The sequence below is a fragment of the Oncorhynchus nerka genome, linkage group LG14 (assembly GCF_034236695.1).
Source record: "Oncorhynchus nerka isolate Pitt River linkage group LG14, Oner_Uvic_2.0, whole genome shotgun sequence".
Lineage (NCBI taxonomy): Eukaryota > Metazoa > Chordata > Actinopteri > Salmoniformes > Salmonidae > Oncorhynchus > Oncorhynchus nerka.
This window is the reverse complement of record NC_088409.1, coordinates 9,951,413-9,974,437: the sequence shown is the minus strand read 5'-3', so window position 1 is coordinate 9,974,437 and position 23,025 is coordinate 9,951,413. Positions and strand designations below refer to the sequence as shown.

Sequence of the window (23,025 nt, the reverse complement as noted above, 5' to 3'; positions counted from 1 at the left end):
TATAATAATCTGTCTGCACTGAAACCAGGTGGTTATAATGAGATCATGATGTCTGCACCGTGTTAAACCAGGTGGTTATAATGGAGATAGCATGATCTGTCTGCACCGTGTTAAACCAGGTGGTTATAATGGAGATAGCATGATCTGTCTGCACCCAGTGTTAAACCAGGTGGTTATAATGGAGATAGCATGATCTGTCTGCACCGTGTTAAACCAGGTGGTTATAATGGAGATAGCATGATCTGTCTGCACCGTGTTAAACCAGGTGGTTATAATGGAGATAGCATGATCTGTCTGCACCGTTAAACCAGTTAAACCAGGTGGTTATAAATGGAGATAGCATGATCTGTCTGCACCGTGTTAAACCAGGTGGTTATAATGGAGATAGCATGATCTGTCTGCACCGTGTTAAACCAGGTGGTTATAATGGAGATAGCATGATCTGTCTGCACCGTGTTAAACCAGGCGGTTATAATGGAGATAACATGATCTGTCTGCACCGTGTTAAACCAGGCTGTTATAATGGAGATAGCATGATCTGTCTGCACCGTGTTAAACCAGGTGGTTATAACGGAGATAGCATGATCTGTCTGCACCGTGTTAAACCAGGTGGTTATAATGGAGATAACATGATCTGTCTGCACCGTGTTAAACCAGGCGGTTATAATGGAGATAGCATGATCTGTCTGCACCGTGTTAAACCAGGTGGTTATAATGGAGATAGCATGATCTGTCTGCACCGTGTTAAACCAGGTGGTTATAATGGAGATAGCATGATCTGTCTGCACCGTGTTAAACCAGGTGGTTATAATGGAGATAGCATGATCTGTCTGCACCGTGTTAAACCAGGTGGTTATAATGGAGATAGCATGATCTGTCTGCACTGTGTTAAACCAGGTGGTTAAATGGAGATAGCATGATCTGTCTGCACCGTGTTAAACCAGGTGGTTATAATGGAGATAGCATGATCTGTCTGCACTGTGTTAAACCAGGCGGTTATAATGGAGATAGCATGATCTGTCTGCACCGTGTTAAACCAGGCGGTTATAATGGAGATAGCATGATCTGTCTGCACCGTAAACCAGGTGGTTATAATGGAGATAGCATGATCATGATCTGTCTGCACCGTGTTAAACCAGGTGGTTATAATGGAGATAGCATGATCTGTCTGCACCGTGTTAAACCAGGTGGTTATAATGGAGATAGCATGATCTGTCTGCACTGTGTTAAACCAGGTGGTTATAATGGAGATAGCATGATCTGTCTGCACCGTGTTAAACCAGGCGGTTATAATGGAGATAGCATGATCTGTCTGCACCGTGTTAAACCAGGTGGTTATAATGGAGATAGCATGATCTGTCTGCACCGTGTTAAACCAGGTGGTTATAATGGAGATAGCATGATCTGTCTGCACTGTGTTAAACCAGGCGGTTATAATGGAGATAGCATGATCTGTCTGCACCGTGTTAAACCAGGCGGTTATAATGGAGATAGCATGATCTGTCTGCACCGTGTTAAACCAGGCGGTTATAATGGAGATAGCATGATCTGTCTGCACTGTGTTAAACCAGGTGGTTATAATGGAGATAGCATGATCTGTCTGCACCGTGTTAAACCAGGTGGTTATAATGGAGATAGCATGATCTGTCTGCACCGTGTTAAACCAGGTGGTTATAATGGAGATAGCATGATCTGTCTGCACTGTGTTAAACCAGGTGGTTATAATGGAGATAGCATGATCTGTCTGCACTGTGTTAAACCAGGTGGTTATAATGGAGATAGCATGATCTGTCTGCACCGTGTTAAACCAGACGGTTAATGGAGATAGCATGATCTGTCTGAACTGTGTTAAACCAGGCGGTTATAATGGAGATAGCATGATCTGTCTGCACCGTGTTAAACCAGGTGGTTAATTTTTATTTAATCTTTATTTAACTAGGCAAGTAAGTTAAGAACAAATTATTATTTACAATGGCGGCCTACAACGGCCAAACCCGGACGACGCTCGGCTCATTGTACGCTGCCCTATGAGACTCCCAGTCACGGCCGGTTGTGATACAGCCTGGTTAATGGAGATAGCATGCCTCGGTTGCTGTTTTGTTGTTTCACTACAACAGTAGCTTGTTTCCTACAGAGACCCTGCTGGTATTAAACAATGTGTTTTTATTTGATTTTACTACAACAGTAGCTTGTTTCCTGCAGAAACCCTGCTGGTATTAAACAATAACCATGTGTTGAAATAGTACAGTCACTTCCATCTCCTTTATTGGGGCAACAGCCTTAAGACATGGTTGGTATGAGAGGCTGCTACTGTTGTAGTGTTGTGCAGTATTAACACGGTGTTGGCTGTGTAGGTTGGACTATAACTAACACCCTTAGACAGTAGAGGTAATACTTATTTGGGGATTTTAGGAGGAGTATATACTGTATGTCATGAGTAATTTATACACAAGGAAATGTTTCATTTTGTTTTGCGTGCTATTGCTAGCGCCAGAGAAGTGGCCACTATGACTGTCTGGCTGACTGTCTGTATTGAGACAGCTGTTTCACAATAGAGGAGTTTATTTAGATAAGACCCATCCCAAACAGCAGTGTCTATATGGACTGAGAAAGAACGGCTATGGTTTGTCTTGAAGTCAGTGAACCTGTAAACCAGGCACAGAAAAGCCAAGGCCCTACTGAGTCAGGTTTCCTCGGGTCAAATGGGAGCCTTTCAGTCCACTGAACAAACCTCTATCTCTATTGTCGGGTCTCTTCTCTTTGCTTGACATATTTATTGCATTGTCATAAAATGGGTTATATGCTTTTTCTTCCCCTCGTTGTGATTGGTCCCTGAGTTCCTTGAAGGCCAAAAGCCGAAATACATTGTTTTTACGTGCAACAATAAAGAAGCTTTTTTAAATTGACTTCCGTTGGCCTCCCAAGAGTTGCTGAATCTCATCTTAACGTTTCTTCCTCTCCTAACAGGAGACCTGGGTGAAGGGGGAGGCGAGGGAGACCAGGGACGGCTGGGAAAGACCGGCCCACCAGGACTACTAGGTTCCTCCTTTATATATCTTTTATTGGTTTAATATTCAAATACATGAATCATTGAGGAATTAAAAGGAAGTGGTATAAAAGCCAGAGAGTTGATTCAACTTTCCGGCATGTTCTACTGATCCTTTTTTAAATGGTTGTCTTGACGGTTTTAAACAGAGTATCTAAACAGAGTTTGTTAAGTGTCTAAGTGAGCTGAGGTGTTTTGTATACTCCCACGCGTAGTGGTTTAAAGTACTTAAGTAAAAATACTTTAAAGTACTACTTATGTCGTTTTGGGGGTATCTGTACTTTACTATTTATAATTTTGACAACTTTAACTTTTATTTCACTCACTTCCTGAATAAAATTTAACTCCATAAATTTTCCCTGACACCCAAAAGTACTCGTTACATTTTTTATGCTTAGCAGGACAGGAAAATGGTCCAATTCACACACTTATCAAGAAAATATCCGTAGTCATTCCCACTTCCTCTGATCTGGCAGATGACACATTTTCCACCACTGCCCACCGCAGAGTAAGTCCTCAGAGTTCAAGGTATGTAAACCTCCTCAGTTGAAGGTAAATGCCTATATAAACACTCAATACTCTAGACTCAAAAGCAGAACAGACTAGCTATCCCCCCAGTCTTTCTAGATTCAGAAGCAGCACGGTGTCTGACTCTGACGTGAGTGAGGTCTGATTGGCACCGGCAGTGAGCTGAGTTACAATGGAGTAGCCTGGGCCAGACCAGCCAGCCTCCGTGAGCCTGACTCTCTGCTTCTCCTTGAAGGAAGTCACATCAGAGCAGACGTGTTCATTGCTGCTGCTGTAGTATGGCGGCCAGCGGTCGGCGGGAGCACCATATATGTTCTGTGGGAGGTGGACGTAGGAGACAGGGAGGCAGGGCCAGGCGCTAAATGAACTTCTGGCTGGCCTCTTTCACAAACACACACCTCTATCATCGAACCAACAGACAGAGACAAATGCCAGCCAGGACCGTTGGGAGTCATTTCCCCCCCCAAAAAAGAAAGAACAAAGCAAACTTGTTGACTTGTTTTTTCAACTTCACCCCACAGTGTATAACAAAACTAACAGTGTTGGTTTCCTGTATAGGTTTGTTGTTCGGTTGGATTTGATGTATGTTCACCATAACGTAATGCGTTATAAATCCATTACATGACAGTACAGTAAATACTCAGCTTGATCAAAGTTTCCTTTACAGGTCATTTACTAAGAGATGTTAGAGTAACTTTAACATGTAAATTGGGCTGAAAGAGGGTTACTAACCATCAGAGTGAGTTTAAAATGTAAATTGGGCTGAAAGAGGGTTACTAACCATCAGAGTGAGTTTAAAATGTAAATGGGGCTGAAAGAGGGTTACTAACCATCAGAGTGAGTTTAACATGTAAATTGGGCTGAAAGAGGGTTACTAACCATCAGAGTGAGTTTAAAATGTAAATGGGGCTGAAAGAGGGTTACTAACCATCAGAGTGAGTTTAAAATGTAAATGGGGCTGAAAGAGGGTTACTAACCATCAGAGTGAGTTTAAAATATCCACTGCACATACTACTGCCGTTGATTAAGCTAAGACTGACTGAAGCCAAAGTGTAATTGCCTTTAATTTTACATTGCATGAAAGGGTCACTAAACTAAAATGCATCACAAATGGTGCCACATTTTCCTTAAATAATACAGTACTTTTGACGAGGACCCATACGGCTCTGGTCAACAGCAGTGCACTGTGTAGGTATTTGGGAATAGAGTGTCATTTGTGCCACTAAACTAAAGTTTTCTCAGAACCTTTCCTGAGCATCTGCTGCTGGTGCCTTCAGCACCTGGGAGAAGGAGAGTCATCAGACAAGCTACAACGGTTGGCCTTTGAAAAGGGGGAAGTGAAATGAGAGAATGACATCTTGAACTTCTGACTGCCGGTTAAACATAGGCAATATCAGTGAGAAAATGTCAATAATCAGACCTATATAGGTAGTGGATAATTAATCAATAATCAGACCTGAATCGGTAGTGGGTAATTAATCAATAATCAGACCCCTATCGGTAGTGGATAATTAATCAATAATCAGACCTGTATCGGTAGTGGATAATTAATCAATAATCAGACCTGTATCAATAATCAGACCTGTATCGGTAGTGGATAATTAATCAATAATCAGACCTGTATCGGTAGTGGATAATTAATCAATAATCAGACCTGTATAGGTAGTGGATAATTAATCAATAATCAGACCTGTATCGGTAGTGGATAATTAATCAATAATCAGACCTGTATCGGTAGTGGATAATTAATCAATAATCAGACCTGATATAATTAATAAATATCAGACCTGTATCGGTAGTGGATAATTAATCAATAATCAGACCTGTATAGGTAGTGGATAATTAATCAATAATCAGACCTGTATCGGTAGTGGATAATTAATCAATAATCAGACCTGTATCGGTAGTGGATAATTAATCAATAAGGTGCAAGAGGCAGTGCAATATCACGACTACAGTCACAGCAGATAAATGTTATTGTTCGGCTCGATGCTTAGCCACTGAGGTAGTGGATAATTAATCAATAATCAGACCTGTAAAATTCTTACCAACATATTTAAAATAACAATGGTTACATATTTTCATTAAAAAAAAACGTTATTTGGATAAGTCATTACATACAATTGAATGATTCCACCAGAATAATCTGGGTTTTAGTTATTTTGGTCATGTTGCTACAGACCTGAACCAGTTGTAAATGATTTTTGCATAGTTGCTATGCAACAGGACTGGTCATCCGTTCTCGTCACTTGCTTTAGATAGCTAACCAACTTCAGCTAACTCAGTCACGTCAAAACATTGAACCTTGAATAACAGTACACAAACTGCATTTTCGTTTGTTTGAGCTTCTTTTTTTCTATTGGCATTTACTTGGATATGTCCATGATACTGACGTTGATGTGTGATTTCGACTGTCTCAGAAAAAGTTGTCTGGTCTCGTCTGGGCACCGTTCACCGTATGGTACTAAATTCAAAAGTTTAACACTGTTTCCCGAAGTCTAACAGGCAGACAGCTAGGCTTATATTATCCCCCGCCCTACCAAACTAAATGCTAGGCTGGAAGCAAGGGGAAATCATGTGCGAGTTGGGATAAATACAAGAAATGATTCGGCCAGCAACACAATGATCATAGTCCTATGGAGGCGCAGGGATACTTTACAGAGGGAAGCGTTATCAGGCATAGGTGTGTCTGTGACCGCCAATACAAGACGGCTCGTCCAATCAGCATCCAGGATCCAAACAACCAGTTTTATAATGACTGTTCCTGACTCAATCAAACCATCTCTTCACGTTCAGCCTATCATTTGAAAGGTCCCACCTGCTCGAATATGAAAGCAGACACCATAATGATGATGTTCCATGTTGAGAAATGTTTCTGTGTGTTAGGAAATTGTCAGTCAGCTGAAATTATGCTAAAAAATGATGATGATGACTAAAATACTTGAGCTGTACATATGCTAGGTTGAACAAAACCCCAAAGTAGGTCTAATTTGGAAAAACAACATAAGAGCTCACAACCTGGAGAAAAAAACCAACGCTTTATACAATCTGTGAAGATACAAAATAATTACAATTCAATCCAAATGGACATGGCTGAAATACATTGTGAAAAACAATATTGACTGGTGCTAGACGGTTCATGTGTGGTACAGGCTTTTGGGAAGGGGGTCCTGCATCAGTTATTATTTCCTGAGGAAATACTCATTTTGATCCTGGCAGAGCGGCTCTGGCATAAAAAGCAGATGTCCCAATCCGTCTCTCTCAATTCAATTCAAGGCGCTTTATTGGCACAGGACAAATATGTTAACATTGCCAAAGCAAGTGAAGTAGATAATAAACAAAAGTGAAATAAACAATCAAAATTAACAGTAAACATTACACTCACAAAAGTTCCAAAAGAATAAAGACATTTCAAACGTCATATTATGTATATATACAGTGTTGTAATTATGTGCAAATAGTTCATGTAGAAAAGGGAAAATAAATAAACATAAATATGGGTTGTATTTACAATGGTGTTTGTTCTTCACTGGTTGCCGTTTTCTTGTGGCAACAGGTCAGAAATCTTGCTGCTGTGATGGAACACTGTGGTATTTCACCCAGTAGATATGGGAGTTTATCAAAATTGGGTTTGTTTTTCAAATTCTTTGTGGATCTATGTAATCTGAGGGAACTATGTGTCTCTAAAATGGTTATACATTTGGCAGGAGGTTAGGAAGTGCAGCTCAGTTTCCACCTCATTTTGTGGGCAGTGAGCACATAGCCTGTCTTCTCTTGAGAGCCAGGTCTGTCTACGGCGGCCTGTTTCAATAGCAAGGCTATGCTCACTGAGTCTGTACATAGTCAAAGCTTTCCTTAAATTTGGGTCAGTCACGGTGGTCAAGTATTCTGCCACTGTGAACTCTCTGTTTAGGGCCAAATAGCATTCTAGTTTGCACTGTTTATTTCCATGTGTCAAGTAATTATCTTTTTGTTTTCTCACGATTTAGTTGGGTCTAATTTGGTTGGGTCTCTCTCTCCCCCTAGCTCTCTCTCTCTCTCCCCCTCTTCCTCTCCCCCTCTTTCTCTTTCTCCACCCTCTCACTCTCCCCTCACTCCCCCTTTCTCCCCCTCTCAGTCCCCCCTCTCTCTCTCTCTCACCTTCTCTATCTCTCCTCCCATTTTTCTCCACCCTCTCTCCCTCCCCCTACCTCTCCCCCTCTCACTCTCCCCTCCTTCTCTCTCCCCCTCTCCCTCCCCTCTCTCTCTCTCTCTGGCCTTTAGTTTCTCTCTCCCCCTTTCTCTCTCCCCCTCTCCCTCCCCTCTCTCTCTCTCTCTGGCCTTGAGTTTCTCTCTCCCCTTTCTCTCTCCCCCTCTCCCTCCCCTCTCTCTGGCCTTTAGTTTCTCTCTCCCCCTTTCTCTCTCCCCCACTCTCCCTCCCCTCTCTCTCTCTCTGGCCTTTAGTTTCTCTCTTTAAATTCCATCAGTAGCCTAACTGCCATACAAACCATAAGAAAACAGCAATAAAGAAACAGACCTAAAAAAAAACTCTCTCTACCTATTTACAATTTCCTTTTGGTCTGGCAGTCTTCTCCTACCCTCTGTCTCAGGTCTGACAGTTCACCAGTCTTCTCCTACCCTCTGTCTCAGGTCTGACAGTTCACCAGTCTTCTCCTACCCTCTGTCTCAGGTCTGACAGTTCACTCTTCTCCTCTCTGTCTCAGGTCTGACAGTTCACCAGTCTTCTCCTACCCTCTGTCTCAGGTCTGACAGTTCACCAGTCTTCTCCTACCCTCTGTCTCAGGTCTGACAGTTCACCAGTCTTCTCCTACCCTCTGTCTCAGGTCTGACAGTTCACCAGTCTTCTCCTACCCTCTGTCTCAGGTCTGGCAGTTCACCAGTCTTCTCCTACCCTCTGTCTCAGGTCTGACAGTTCACCAGTCTTCTCCTACCCTCTGTCTCAGGTCTGACAGTTCACCAGTCTTCTCCTACCCTCTGTCTCAGGTCTGACAGTTCACCAGTCTTCTCCTACCCTCTGTCTCAGGTCTGACAGTTCACCAGTCTTCTCCTACCCTCTGTCTCAGGTCTGACAGTTCACCAGTCTTCTCCTACCCTCTGTCTCAGGTCTGACAGTTCACCAGTCTTCTCCTACCCTCTGTCTCAGGTCTGGCAGTTCACCAGTCTTCTCCTACCCTCTGTCTCAGGTCTGGCAGTTCACCAGTCTTCTCCTACCCTCTGTCTCAGGTCTGGCAGTTCACCAGTCTTCTCCTACCCTCTGTCTCAGGTCTGGCAGTTCACCAGTCTTCTCCCTACCCTCTGTCTCAGGTCTGGCAGTTCACCAGTCTTCTCCTACCCTCTGTCTCAGGTCTGACAGTTCACCAGTCTTCTCCTACCCTCTGTCTCAGGTCTGGCAGTTCACCAGTCTTCTCCTACCCTCTGTCTCAGGTCTGGCAGTTCACCAGTCTTCTCCTACCCTCTGTCTCAGGTCTGACAGTCCAGTCTTCTCCTACCCTCTGTCTCAGGTCTGGCAGTTCACCAGTCTTCTCCTACCCTCTGTCTCAGGTCTGGCAGTTCACCAGTCTTCTCCTACCCTCTGTCTCAGGTCTGGCAGTTCACCAGTCTTCTCCTACCCTCTGTCTCAGGTCTGGCAGTTCACCAGTCTTCTCCTACCCTCTGTCTCAGGTCTGGCAGTTCACCAGTCTTCTCCTACCCTCTGTCTCAGGTCTGTCAGTTCAGTTCACAGTCTTCTCCTACCCTCTGTCTCAGGTCTGGCAGTTCACCAGTCTTCTCCTACCCTCTGTCTCAGGTCTGTCTTCTCCTACCCTCTGTCAGTTCACCAGTCTTCTCCTACCCTCTGTCTCAGGTCTGGCAGTTCACCAGTCTTCTCCTACCCTCTGTCTCAGGTCTGACAGTTCACCAGTCTTCTCCTACCCTCTGTCTCAGGTCTGGCAGTTCACCAGTCTTCTCCTACCCTCTGTCTCAGGTCTGGCAGTTCACCAGTCTTCTCCTACCCTCTGTCTCAGGTCTGGCAGTTCACCAGTCTTCTCCTACCCTCTGTCTCAGGTCTGACAGTTCACCAGTCTTCTCCTACCCTCTGTCTCAGGTCTGACAGTTCACCAGTCTTCTCCTACCCTCTGTCTCAGGTCTGACAGTTCACCAGTCTTCTCCTACCCTCTGTCTCAGGTCTGACAGTTCACCAGTCTTCTCCTACCCTCTGTCTCAGGTCTGACAGTTCACCAGTCTTCTCCTACCCTCTGTCTCAGGTCTGACAGTTCACCAGTCTTCTCCTACCCTCTGTCTCAGGTCTGACAGTTCACCAGTCTTCTCCTACCCTCTGTCTCAGTCTCAGGTCTGGCAGTTCACCAGTCTTCTCCTACCCTCTGTCTCAGGTCTGGCAGTTCACCAGTCTTCTCCTACCCTCTGTCTCAGGTCTGGCAGTTCACCAGTCTTCTCCTACCCTCTGTCTCAGGTCTGACAGTTCACCAGTCTTCTCCTACCCTCTGTCTCAGGTCTGACAGTTCACCAGTCTTCTCCTACCCTCTGTCTCAGGTCTGGCAGTTCACCAGTCTTCTCCTACCCTCTGTCTCAGGTCTGACAGTTCACCAGTCTTCTCCTACCCTCTGTCTCAGGTCTGACAGTTCACCAGTCTTCTCCTACCCTCTGTCTCAGGTCTGACAGGGGAGCTCGGAGATAAAGGAGAGCAGGGCCGGACGGGGAAGATGGGTCCTGCTGGAGACAAAGGTAATCATTTAGTAATCAGACTGAGAAATATTCTGCTTACGGAGAAGAAAACTGTTCTGGCTCCATCTCAGGCCAATGATACAGAGGCCGTGTCTCTACTGACACCCTATTCAGCCATAGGACTGGTTAAAAGTAGTGCACTACTACCCATAGGGCTGGTTGAAAGTAGTGCACTACTACCCATAGGACTGGTCGAAAGTAGTGCACTACTACCCATAGGACTGGTCGAAAGTAGTGCACTACTACCCATAGGGCTGGTCGAAAGTAGTGCACTATACAGGGAATAGGGTGCCATTAGGGCTTAGCCACAGAAACACACTGCCAGACCCAAACTACCTGGGAGAGACCTTCATCAAGTTTGTTTTACATAAACAGGTACTTGTTAGGTTTTTATCCAATGTATTCAGCCTCTCTTCCCATTCAACCCTTCAACTCGGGTTGTTGATGCATCTATTAGACAGACCTGGGTTCAAATACTATTTGAAATCTTTCCATTATTTGATCATTTGCTCTAGCCTGGCCTGCCTGTAGTATCAGACAGACAGGGGTTACGGTGCTCTAGCCTGCCTGTAGTATCAGACAGACAGGGGTTACGGTGCTCTAGCCTGGCCTGTAGTATCAGACAGACATATCTGGAATACACTGCCATCAGACACACATAACTGCACCACATATCACACTTTCACAAAATGCTTGAAGACATGGCTAAAGGTCAATCAGATTTGTGAACATGGTCCCTAGCTGTGTGTTGCCGCTTTCCATGTTGTCTGTTGTCTGTCTCAGTGAGAGTGTGGAAACACTTTGTTGCTTTTATGAATTTTGTCTTGCTGCTTTTTGTTCTATGTTGCTCTGTCTGTATGCTACGTCTTGCTTGTCCTATGTTGCTCTGTCTGTATGCTATGTCTTGCTTGTCCTATGTTGCTATGTCTTGCTTGTTCTATGTTACTATTGTCTATATTGTAATTGTTTTTAATAACCTGCCCAGGGACTGCGGTTGAAAATTGGCCGGCTGGCTAAAACCGGCACTTTTACTGAAACGTTGATTAATGTGCACTGTCCCTGTAAAAATAAAAAATAAACTCAAACTCAGACAGGGGTTACAGTGCTCTAGCCTGCCTGTAGTATCAGACAGACAGGGGATACAGTGCTCTAGCCTGGCCTGTAGTATCAGACAGACAGGGGTTACAGTGCTCTAGCCTGGCCTGTAGTATCAGACAGACAGGGGATACAGTGCTCTAGCCTGGCCTGTAGTATCAGACAGACAGGGGATACAGTGCTCTAGCCTGGCCTGTAGTATCAGACAGACAGGGGATACAGTGCTCTAGCCTGGCCTGTAGTATCAGACAGACAGGGGTTACAGTGCTCTAGCCTGGCCTGCCTGTAGTATCAGACAGACAGGGGTTACAGTGCTCTAGCCTGCCTGTAGTATCAGACAGACAGGGGATACAGTGCTCTAGCCTGGCCTGTAGTATCAGACAGACAGGGGTTACAGTGCTCTAGCCTGGCCTGCCTGTAGTATCAGACAGACAGGGGTTACAGTGCTCTAGCCTGCCTGTAGTATCAGACAGACAGGGGTTACAGTGCTCTAGCCTGCCTGTAGTATCAGACAGACAGGGGATACAGTGCTCTAGCCTGGCCTGTAGTATCAGACAGACAGGGGTTACAGTGCTCTAGCCTGGCCTGCCTGTAGTATCAGACAGACAGGGGTTACAGTGCTCTAGCCTGCCTGTAGTATCAGACAGACAGGGGTTACAGTGCTCTAGCCTGCCTGTAGTATCAGACAGACAGGGGTTACAGTGCTCTAGCCTGGCCTGTAGTATCAGACAGACAGGGCCTGCCTGTAGTATCAGACAGTGCTCTAGCCTGCCTGTAGTATCAGACAGACAGGGGTTACAGTGCTCTAGCCTGGCCTGCCTGTAGCCTGTAGTATCAGACAGACAGGGGTTACAGTGCTCTAGCCTGCCTGTAGTATCAGACAGACAGGGGTTACAGTGCTCTAGCCTGCCTGTAGTATCAGACAGACAGGGGTTACAGTGCTCTAGCCTGGCCTGTATCAGACAGACAGGGGTTACAGTGCTCAGTATCAGATCAGACAGACAGGGGTTACAGTGCTCTAGCCTGCCTGTAGTATCAGACAGACAGAGGTTACAGTGCTCTAGCCTGGCCTGTAGTATCAGACAGACAGGGGTTACATTGCTCTAGCCTGGCCTGTAGTATCAGACAGACAGGGGACAGTGCTCTAGCCTGCCTGTAGTATCAGACAGACAGGGGTTACAGTGCTCTAGCCTGGCCTGTAGTATCAGACAGACAGGGGTTACAGTGCTCTAGCCTGCCTGTAGTATCAGACAGACAGGGGTTACAGTGCTCTAGCCTGCCTGTAGTATCAGACAGACAGGGGTTACAGTGCTCTAGCCTGCCTGTAGTATCAGACAGACAGGGGTTACAGTGCTCTAGCCTGCCTGTAGTATCAGACAGACAGGGGTTACAGTGCTCTAGCCTGCCTGCCTTATCAGACAGACAGGGTTACAGTGCTCTAGCCTGGCCTGTAGTATCAGACAGACAGGGGTTACAGTGCTCTAGCCTGCCTGTCTCAGACAGACAGGGGTTACAGTGCTCTAGCCTGCCTGTAGTATCAGACAGACAGGGGTTACAGTGCTCTAGCCTGCCTGTAGTATCAGACAGACAGGGGTTACAGTGCTTGCCTGGCCTGTAGTATCAGACAGACAGGGGTTACAGTGCTCTAGCCTGCCTGTAGTATCAGACAGACAGGGTGGACAGTAGTGACAGACAGGGGTTACAGTGCTCTAACCTGCCTGTAGTATCAGACAGACAGGGGTTACAGTGCTCTAGCCTGGCCTGTAGTATCAGCAGACAGGGGTTACAGGGCTCTAGCCTGCCTGTAGTATCAGACAGACAGGGGTTACAGTGCTCTAGCCTGCCTGTAGTATCAGACAGACAGGGGTTACAGTGCTCTAGCCTGCCTGTAGTATCAGACAGACAGGGGTTACAGTGCTCTAGCCTAGTATCAGACAGACAGGGGTTACAGTCTCTAGCCTGCCTGTAGTATCAGACAGACAGGGGTTACAGTGCTCTAGCCTGCCTGTAGTATCAGACAGACAGGGGTTACAGTGCTCTAGCCTGCCTGTAGTATCAGACAGACCTGCCTGTAGTATCAGACAGACAGGGGTTACAGTGCTCTAGCCTGTAGTATCTGTTAGTATCAGACAGACAGGGGTTACAGTGCTCTAGCCTGCCTGTAGTATCAGACAGACAGGGTTACAGTGCTCTAGCCTGCCTGTAGTATCAGACAGACAGGGGTTACAGTGCTCTAGCCTGGCCTGTAGTATCAGACAGACAGGGGTTACAGTGCTCTAGCCTGGCCTGTAGTATCAGACAGACAGGGGTTACAGTGCTCTAGCCTGCCTGTAGTATCAGACAGACAGGGGTTACAGTGCTCTAGCCTGGCCTGCCTGTAGTATCAGACAGACAGGGGTTACAGTGCTCTAGCCTGGCCTGTAGTATCAGACAGACAGGGGTTACAGTGCTCTAGCCTGGCCTGCCTGTAGTATCAGACAGACAGGGGTTACAGTGCTCTAGCCTGCCTGTAGTATCAGACAGACAGGGGTTACAGTGCTCTAGCCTGGCCTGTAGTATCAGACAGACAGGGGTTACAGTGCTCTAGCCTGGCCTGTAGTATCAGACAGACAGGGTTACAGTGCTCTAGCCTGGCCTGTAGTATCCAGACAGGGGTTACAGTGCTCTGCCTGGCCTGTATCAGTATCAGACAGACAGGGGTTACAGTGCTCTAGCCTGCCTGTAGTATCAGACAGACAGGGGTTACAGTGCTCTAGCCTGGCCTGTAGTATCAGACAGACAGGGGATACAGTGCTCTAGCCTGGCCTGTAGTATCAGACAGACAGGGGTTACAGTGCTCTAGCCTGGCCTGCCTGTAGTATCAGACAGACAGGGGTTACAGTGCTCTAGCCTGCCTGTAGTATCAGACAGACAGGGGATACAGTGCTCTAGCCTGGCCTGTAGTATCAGACAGACAGGGGTTACAGTGCTCTAGCCTGGCCTGTAGTATCAGACAGACAGGGGTGTGCCTGTGCCTGTAGTATCAGACAGACAGGGGTTACAGTGCTCTAGCCTGGCCTGTAGTATCAGTTACAGTGCTCTAGCCTGGCCTGTGTAGTATCAGACAGACAGGGTTACAGTGCTCTAGCCTGCCTGTAGTATCAGACTTACAGTGCTCTAGCCTGCCTGTAGTATCAGACAGACAGGGGTTACAGTGCTCTAGCCTGGCCTGTAGTATCAGACAGACAGGGGTTACAGTGCTCTAGCCTGGCCTGTAGTATCAGACAGACAGGGGTTACAGTGCTCTAGCAGACAGACTGCTCTAGCCTGCCTGTAGTATCAGACAGACAGGGGTTACAGTGCTTAGCCTGGCCTGTAGTATCAGACAGACAGGGGTTAGCTGTAGCCTGTAGTATCAGACAGACAGGGGTTACAGTGCTCTAGCCTGCCTGTAGTATCAGACAGACAGGGGTTACAGTGCTCTAGCCTGCCTGTAGTATCAGACAGACAGGGGTTACAGTGCTCTAGCAGACTGTGCCTGCCTGCCTGTAGTATCAGACAGACAGGGGTTACAGTGCTCTAGCCTGCCTGTAGTATCAGACAGACAGGGGATACAGTGCTCTAGCCTGCCTGTAGTATCAGACAGACAGGGGTTACAGTGCTCTAGCCTGCCTGTAGTATCAGACAGACAGGGGTTACAGTGCTCTAGCCTGGCCTGTAGTATCAGACAGACAGGGGTTACAGTGCTCTAGCCTGCCTGTAGTGACAGACAGGGGTTACAGTGCTCTAGCCTGGCCTGTGTAGTATCAGCCTGGCCTCTAGCCTGGCCTGTAGTATCAGACAGACAGGGGTTACAGTGCTCTAGCCTGGCCTGCCTGTAGTATCAGACAGACAGGGGTTACAGTGCTCTAGCCTGCCTGCAGACAGACAGGGGTGTGTGTAGTATCAGACAGACAGGGGTTACAGTGCTCTAGCCTGGCCTGTAGTATCAGACAGACAGGGGTTACAGTGCTCTAGCCTGGCCTGTAGTATCAGACAGACAGGGGTTACAGTGCTCTAGCCTGCCTGTAGTATCAGACAGACAGGGGTTACAGTGCTCTAGCCTGCCTGTAGTATCAGACAGACAGGGGTTACAGTGCTCTAGCCTGCCTGTAGTATCAGACAGACAGGGGTTACAGTGCTCTAGCCTGCCTGTAGTATCAGACAGACAGGGTTACAGTGCTCTAGCCTGGCCTGTAGTATCAGACAGACAGGGGTTACAGTGCTCTAGCCTGCCTGTAGTATCAGACAGACAGGGGTTACAGTGCTCTAGCCTGCCTGTAGTATCAGACAGACAGGGGTTACAGTGCTCTAGCCTGGCCTGTAGTATCAGACAGACAGGGGTTACAGTGCTCTAGCCTGGCCTGTAGTATCAGACAGACAGGGGTTACAGTGCTCTAGCCTGGCCTGCCTTACAGTGCTCTAGCCTGTGTAGTATCAGACAGACAGGGGTTACAGTGCTCTAGCCTGCCTGTAGTATCAGACAGACAGGGGTTACAGTGCTCTAGCCTGCCTGTAGTATCAGACAGACAGGGGTTACAGTGCTCTAGCCTGCCTGTAGTATCAGACAGACAGGGGTTACAGTGCTCTAGCCTGCCTGTAGTATCAGATGGACAGGGTTACAGTGCTCTAGCCTGGCCTGCCTGTAGTATCAGACAGACAGGGGTTACAGTGCTCTAGCCTGGCCTGTAGTATCAGACAGACAGGGGTTACAGTGCTCTAGCCTGGCCTGTAGTATCAGACAGACAGGGTTGGCCTGCCTGTAGTATCAGACAGACAGGGGTTACAGTGCTCTAGCCTGCCTGTAGTATCAGACAGACAGGGGTGCTCCTGTAGTATCAGACTTACAGTGCTCTAAAAGTATCAGACAGACAGGGGTTACAGTGCTCTAGCCTGGCCTGTAAGACAGACAGGGTTACAGTGCATGGCCTGTAGTATCAGACAGACAGGGGTTACAGTGCTCTAGCCTGGCCTGTAGTATCAGACAGACAGGGGTTACAGTGCTCTAGCCTGCCTGTAGTATCAGACAGACAGGGTTACAGTGCTGCCTGGCCTGCTGTGTATCAGACAGACAGGGGTTACAGTGCTCTAGCCTGGCCTGTAGTATCAGACAGACAGGGGATGTGCTCTAGCCTGCCTGTAGTATCAGACAGACAGGGGTTACAGTGTCCTGCCTGTAGTATCAGACAGACAGGGGTTACAGTGCTCTAGTGCCTGTAGTATCAGATGGACAGGGTGCCTGCCTAGTATCAGACAGACAGGGGTTACAGTGCTCTAGCCTGCCTGTAGTATCAGACAGACAGGGGTTACAGTGTCCTGGCCTGCCTGTAGTATCAGACAGACAGGGTTACAGTGCTCTAGCCTGCCTGTAGTATCAGACAGACAGGGGTTACAGTGCTCTAGCCTGGCCTGTTACAGTCTAGCCTGCCTGTAGTATCAGACAGACAGGGGTTACAGTGCTCTAGCCTGCCTGTAGTATCAGACAGACAGGGGTTACAGTGCTTAGCCTGCCTGTATCAGACAGACAGGGGTTACAGTGCCTAGCCTGGCCTGCCTGTAGTATCAGACAGACAGGGGTTACAGTGCTCTAGCCTGCCTGTAGTATCAGACAGACAGGGGTTACAGTGCTCTAGCCTGGCCTGCCTGTAGTATCAGACAGACAGGGGTTGTGCTCTAGCCTGGCCTGTAGTATCAGACAGACAGGGGTTACAGTGCTCTAGCCTGGCCTGTGTAGTATCAGACAGACAGGGGTTAAGTGTTCTAGCCTGCCTGTAGTATCAGACAGACAGGGGTTACAGTGCTCTAGCCTGCCTGTAGTATCAGACAGACAGGGGTTACAGTGCTCTAGCCTGCCTGTAGTATCAGACAGACAGGGGTTACAGTGCTCTAGCCTGCCTGTAGTATCAGACAGACAGGGGATACAGTGCTCTAGCCTGGCCTGTAGTATCAGACAGACAGGGGTTACAGTGCTCTAGCCTGCCTGTAGTATCAGACAGACAGGGGATACAGGGCTCTAGCCTGCCTGTAGTTATAGCCTGCCTGTAGTATCAGACAGACAGGGGTGCTTACAGTGCAGACAGGGGTTACAGTGCTAGCCTGGCCTGTAGTATCAGACAGACAGGGGTTACAGTGCTCTAGCCTGCCTGTAGTATCCTGTAGTATCAGACAGACAGGGGTTACAGTGCTCTAGCCTGGCCTGTAGTATCAGACAGACAGGGGTTACAGTGCTCTAGCCTGGCCTGTAGTATCAGACAGACAGGGGTTACAGTGCTCTAGCCTGCCTGTAGTATCAGACAGACAGAGGTTACAGTGCTCTAGCCTGCCTGTAGTATCAGACAGACAGGGGTTACAGTGCTCTAGCCTGGCCTGTAGTATCAGACAGACAGGGGTTACAGTGCTCTAGCCTGGCCTGCCTGTAGTATCAGACAGACAGGGGTTACAGTGCTCTAGCCTGCCTGTAGTATCAGACAGACAGGGTTACAGTGCTCTAGCCTGGCCTGTAGTATCAGACAGACAGGGGTTACAGTGCTCTAGCCTGGCCTGTAGTATCAGACAGACAGGGGTTACAGTGCTCTAGCCTGGCCTGTAGTATCAGACAGACAGGGGTTACAGTGCTCTAGCCTGGCCTGTAGTATCCAGACAGGGTTACAGTAGCCTGGCCTGCCTGTAGTCAGACAGACAGGGGTTACAGTGCTCTAGCCTGCCTGTAGTATCAGACAGACAGGGGTTACAGTGCTCTAGCCTGGCCTGTAGTATCAGACAGACAGGGGTTACAGTGCTCTAGCCTGGCCTGCCTGTAGTATCAGACAGACAGGGGTTACAGTGCTGTAGTATCAGCCTGGCCTGTAGTATCAGACAGACAGGGTTACAGTGTTCTAGCCTGGCCTGTAGTATCAGACAGACAGGGTTACAGTGCTCTAGCCTGGCCTGTGTAGTATCAGACAGACAGGGGTTACAGTGCTCTAGCCTGGCCTGTAGTATCAGACAGACAGGGGTTACAGTGCTCTAGCCTGGCCTGTAGTATCAGACAGACAGGGGTTACAGTGCTCTAGCCTGGCCTGCCTGTAGTATCAGACAGACAGGGGTTACAGTGCTCTAGCCTGGCCTGTAGCCTGTGCCTGTGCCTGTAGTATCAGACAGACAGGGGTTACAGTGCTCTAGCCTGGCCTGTAGTATCAGACAGACTGTGCTCTAGCCTGGCCTGTATCAGACAGACAGGGGTTACAGTGCTCTAGCCTGCCTGTAGTATCAGACAGACAGGGGTTACAGTGCTCTAGCCTGCCTGTAGTATCAGACAGACAGGGGTTACAGTGCTCTAGCCTGGCCTGTAGTATCAGACAGACAGGGGTTACAGTGCTCCTGTAGTATCAGACAGACTGCCTGTGTAGTATCAGACAGACAGGGGTTACAGTGCTCTAGCCTGCCTGTAGTATCAGAGACAGACAGGGCCTGTAGTATCAGACAGACAGGGTTACAGTGCTCTAGCCTGCCTGTAGTATCAGACAGACAGACAGGGCCTGGCCTGTACAGTGCTCTAGCCTGGCCTGTAGTATCAGACAGACAGGGGTTACAGTGCTCTAGCCTGCCTGTAGTATCAGACAGACAGGGGTTACAGTGCCTCAGACAGACAGGGGTTAGCCTGCCTGCCTGTAGTATCAGACAGACAGGGCCTGGCCTTACAGACAGACTCTAGCCTGGCCTGTAGTATCAGACAGACAGGGGTTACAGTGCTCTAGCCTGCCTGTAGTATCAGACAGACAGGGTTACAGTGCTCTAGCCTGCCTGTAGTATCAGACCTGTGCTCTAGCCTGGCCTGTAGTATCAGACAGACAGGGGTTACAGGGCCTGCCTGTAGTATCAGTGCTCTAGCCTGCCTGTAGTATCAGACAGACAGGGGTTACAGTGCTCTAGCCTGCCTGTAGTATCAGACAGACAGGGGTTACAGTGCTCTAGCCTGCCTGCAGACTGCCTAGCCTGCCTGTATCAGACAGACAGGGGTTACAGTGCTCTAGCCTGCCTGTAGTATCAGACAGACAGGGGTTACAGTGCTCTAGCCTGGCCTGTAGTATCAGACAGACAGGGGTTACAGTGCTCTAGTATCAGACAGACAGGGTTACAGTGCTCTAGCCTGGCCTGTAGTATCAGAGACAGGGTTACATTGCTCTAGCCTGGCCTGCCAGACAGACAGGGGACAGTGCTCTGCCTGTAGTATCAGACAGACAGGGGTTACAGTGCTCTAGCCTGGCCTGTAGTATCAGACAGACAGGGGTTACAGTGCTCTAGCCTGCCTGTAGTATCAGACAGACAGGGGTTACAGTGCTCTAGCCTGCCTGTAGTATCAGTCAGACAGGGTTACAGTGCTCTAGCCTGGCCTGTAGTATCAGACAGACAGGGGTTACAGTGCTCTAGCCTGCCTGTAGTATCAGACAGGACAGGGTTACAGTGCTCTAGCCTGGCCTGCCTGTATCAGACAGACAGGGGTTACAGTGCTCTAGCCTGGCCTGTAGTATCAGACAGACAGGGGTTACAGTGCTCTAGCCTGGCCTGCCTGTAGTATCAGACAGACAGGGGATACAGTGCTCTAGCCTGCCTGTAGTATCAGACAGACAGGGGTTACAGTGCTCTAGCCTGGCCTGCCTGTAGTATCAGACAGACAGGGGTTACAGTGCTCTAGCCTGGCCTGTAGTATCAGACAGACAGGGGTTACAGTGCAGTGCCTGCTAGCAGACAGGGGTTACAGTGCCTGCCTAGTATCAGACAGACAGGGGTTACAGTGCTCTAGCCTGCCTGTAGTGACAGACAGGGGTCAGCCTGCCTGCCTGTAGTATCAGACAGACAGGGGTTACAGTGCTCTAGCCTGCCTGTAGTATCAGACAGACAGGGGTTACAGTGCGCTAGCCTGCCTGTAGTATCAGACAGACAGGGGATACAGTGCTCTAGCCTGCCTGTAGTATCAGACAGACAGGGGTTACAGTGCTCTAGCCTGGCCTGTAGTATCAGACAGACAGGGGATACAGTGCTCTAGCTTGGCCTGTAGTATCAGACAGACAGGGGTTACAGTGCTCTAGCCTGGCCTGTAGTATCAGACAGACAGGGGATACAGTGCTCTAGCCTGCCTGTAGTATCAGACAGACAGGGGATACAGTGCTCTAGCCTGGCCTGTAGTATCAGACAGACAGGGTTACAGTGCTCTAGCCTGGCCTGCCTGTAGTATCAGACAGACAGGGGTTACAGTGCTCTAGCCTGGCCTGTAGTATCAGCCAGACAGGGTTACAGTGCTCTAGCCTGCCTGTAGTATCAGACACTGTTGGGACTATTCTATCGGTCTATTTAGCCAGGCAAGCTCAATCAAGCACAGATAAAGGATTTGCCTAGCTGCCTTTGTGCCCTTGAGCAAGGCACTTAACCCTTCACTACAGCTCCCCAGGTGCCCAGTGTGGCACCTCCCACCCCTCCTATCAAAAAAAAAACAGTATGTGTGTGTGTGTGTGTCTTTCTGAGGGGTTAAATCAGAAGTCAAAGTTCCGTTGGACCTCGTGTGCAATTGACCAATAAAGTGATGTTACTGTTAATAGTATTTGTCATGGCCGTTGAATGAAGAGGACCAAGGTGCAGCGTGATGAGCGTACATATTATTATTATTATTATTATTATTAGAAAAGACGCTGAACAAAACAATAAACACTACAAACCAAACCGTGAAGCTAAAGGCTATGTGCCATAAACAAAGTCAACTTCCCACCAAGAAAGGTGGGAAAAAGGGCTACCTAAGTATGGTTCTCAATCAGAGACAACGATAGACAGCTGTCCCTGATTGAGAACCCTACCCGCCAAAACATAGAAATAAACATAATAGAACATAGAATACCCACCCCAAATCACACCCTGACCAAACCAAAATAGAGACATAAACAGGATGTCTAAGGTCAGGGCGTGACAGTATTAGTATCGAACAGTATTTGAACCCAGGTCTGCTAGTAGAGAATTATTTTCCACGGTCGTCAATGTGATCAGCTTGGAAGGGACTCATATTTAGGTGTCAGGAACATGTTTACTGAGAGCTCAACCATGATGTCCTCCTTGAAACCCTGTGTACATCTCAAATGCCGTCTATTCCCTGTATAGTGCACTACTTTCTACCAGAGCCTGGGTAACAGTAGTGCACTACTTTCTATCAGAGCCTGGGTAACAGTAGTGCACTACTTTCTACCAGAGCCTGGTTAACAGTAGTGCACTACTTTCTATCAGAGCCTGGGTAACAGTAGTGCACTACTTTCTACCAGAGCCTGGTTAACAGTAGTGCACTACTTTCTACCAGAGCCTGGTTAACAGTAGTGCACTACTTTCTATCAGAGCCTGGTTAACAGTAGTGCACTACTTTCTATCAGAGCCTGGTTAACAGTAGTGCACTACTTTCTATCAGAGCCTGGTCAACAGTAGTGCACTACTTTCTATCAGAGCCTGGTTAACAGTAGTGCACTACTTTCAGTCAGAGCCTGGTCAACAGTAGTGCACTACTTTCTACCAGAGCCTGGTCAACAGTAGTGCACTACTTTCTATCAGAGCCTGGTCAACAGTAGTGCACTACTTTCAGTCAGAGCCTGGTCAACAGTAGTGCACTACTTTCAGTCAGAGCCTGGTCAACAGTAGTGCACTACTTTCTACCAGAGCCTGGTCAAAAGTAGTGCACTACTTTCTACCAGAGCCTGGTCAACAGTAGTGCACTACTTTCTACCAGAGCCTGGTCAACAGTAGTGCACTACTTTCTACCAGAGCCTGGTCAACAGTAGTGCACTACTTTCTACCAGAGCCTGGTCAACAGTAGTGCACTACTTTCAGTCAGAGCCTGGTTAACAGTAGTGCACTACTTTCAGTCAGAGCCTGGTCAACAGTAGTGCACTACTTTCTATCAGAGCCTGGTCAACAGTAGTGCACTACTTTCTATCAGAGCCTGGTCAACAGTAGTGCACTACTTTCAGTCAGAGCCTGGTCAACAGTAGTGCACTACTTTCTACCAGAGCCTGGTTAACAGTAGTGCACTACTTTCTACCAGAGCCTGGTTAACAGTAGTGCACTACTTTCTATCAGAGCCTGGTCAACAGTAGTGCACTACTTTCAGTCAGAGCCTGGTCAACAGTAGTGCACTACTTTCTACCAGAGCCTGGTCAACAGTAGTGCACTACTTTCAGTCAGAGCCTGGTTAACAGTAGTGCACTACTTTCAGTCAGAGCCTGGTTAACAGTAGTGCACTACTTTCACCAGAGCCTGGTCAACAGTAGTGCACTCTTTCAGTCAGAGCCTGGTCACAGTAGTGCACTACTTTCTAGAGCCTGGTCAGAGCCTGGTCAACAGTAGTGCACTACTTTCTACCAGAGCCTGGTTAACAGTAGTGCACTACTTTCTACCAGAGCCTGGTCAACAGTAGTGCACTACTTTCTACCAGAGCCTGGTCAACAGTAGTGCACTACTTTCTACCAGAGCCTGGTCAACAGTAGTGCAGTCAGAGCCTGGTTAACAGTAGTGAGCACTACTTTCTATCAGAGCCTGGTCAACAGTAGTGCACTACTTTCAGTCAGTAGTGCACTACTTTCTATCAGAGCCTGGTCAACAGTAGTGCA

General features: G+C 47.9%; 1 protein-coding gene across 1 annotated transcript in view; it reads left to right on the top strand.

Moving 5' to 3' along the window:
- Nucleotides 1–23,025, top strand: part of colec10 (collectin sub-family member 10 (C-type lectin)) — a 34,348-nt gene that overhangs the window by 2,415 nt on the left and 8,908 nt on the right. Inside the window, exons 2-3 of the mRNA XM_065027328.1 lie at nucleotides 2,968–3,039; nucleotides 10,223–10,294. Of these exons, the coding sequence (XP_064883400.1) occupies nucleotides 2,968–3,039; nucleotides 10,223–10,294 (144 nt within the window). The remainder of the gene's footprint in view (nucleotides 1–2,967; nucleotides 3,040–10,222; nucleotides 10,295–23,025) is intronic.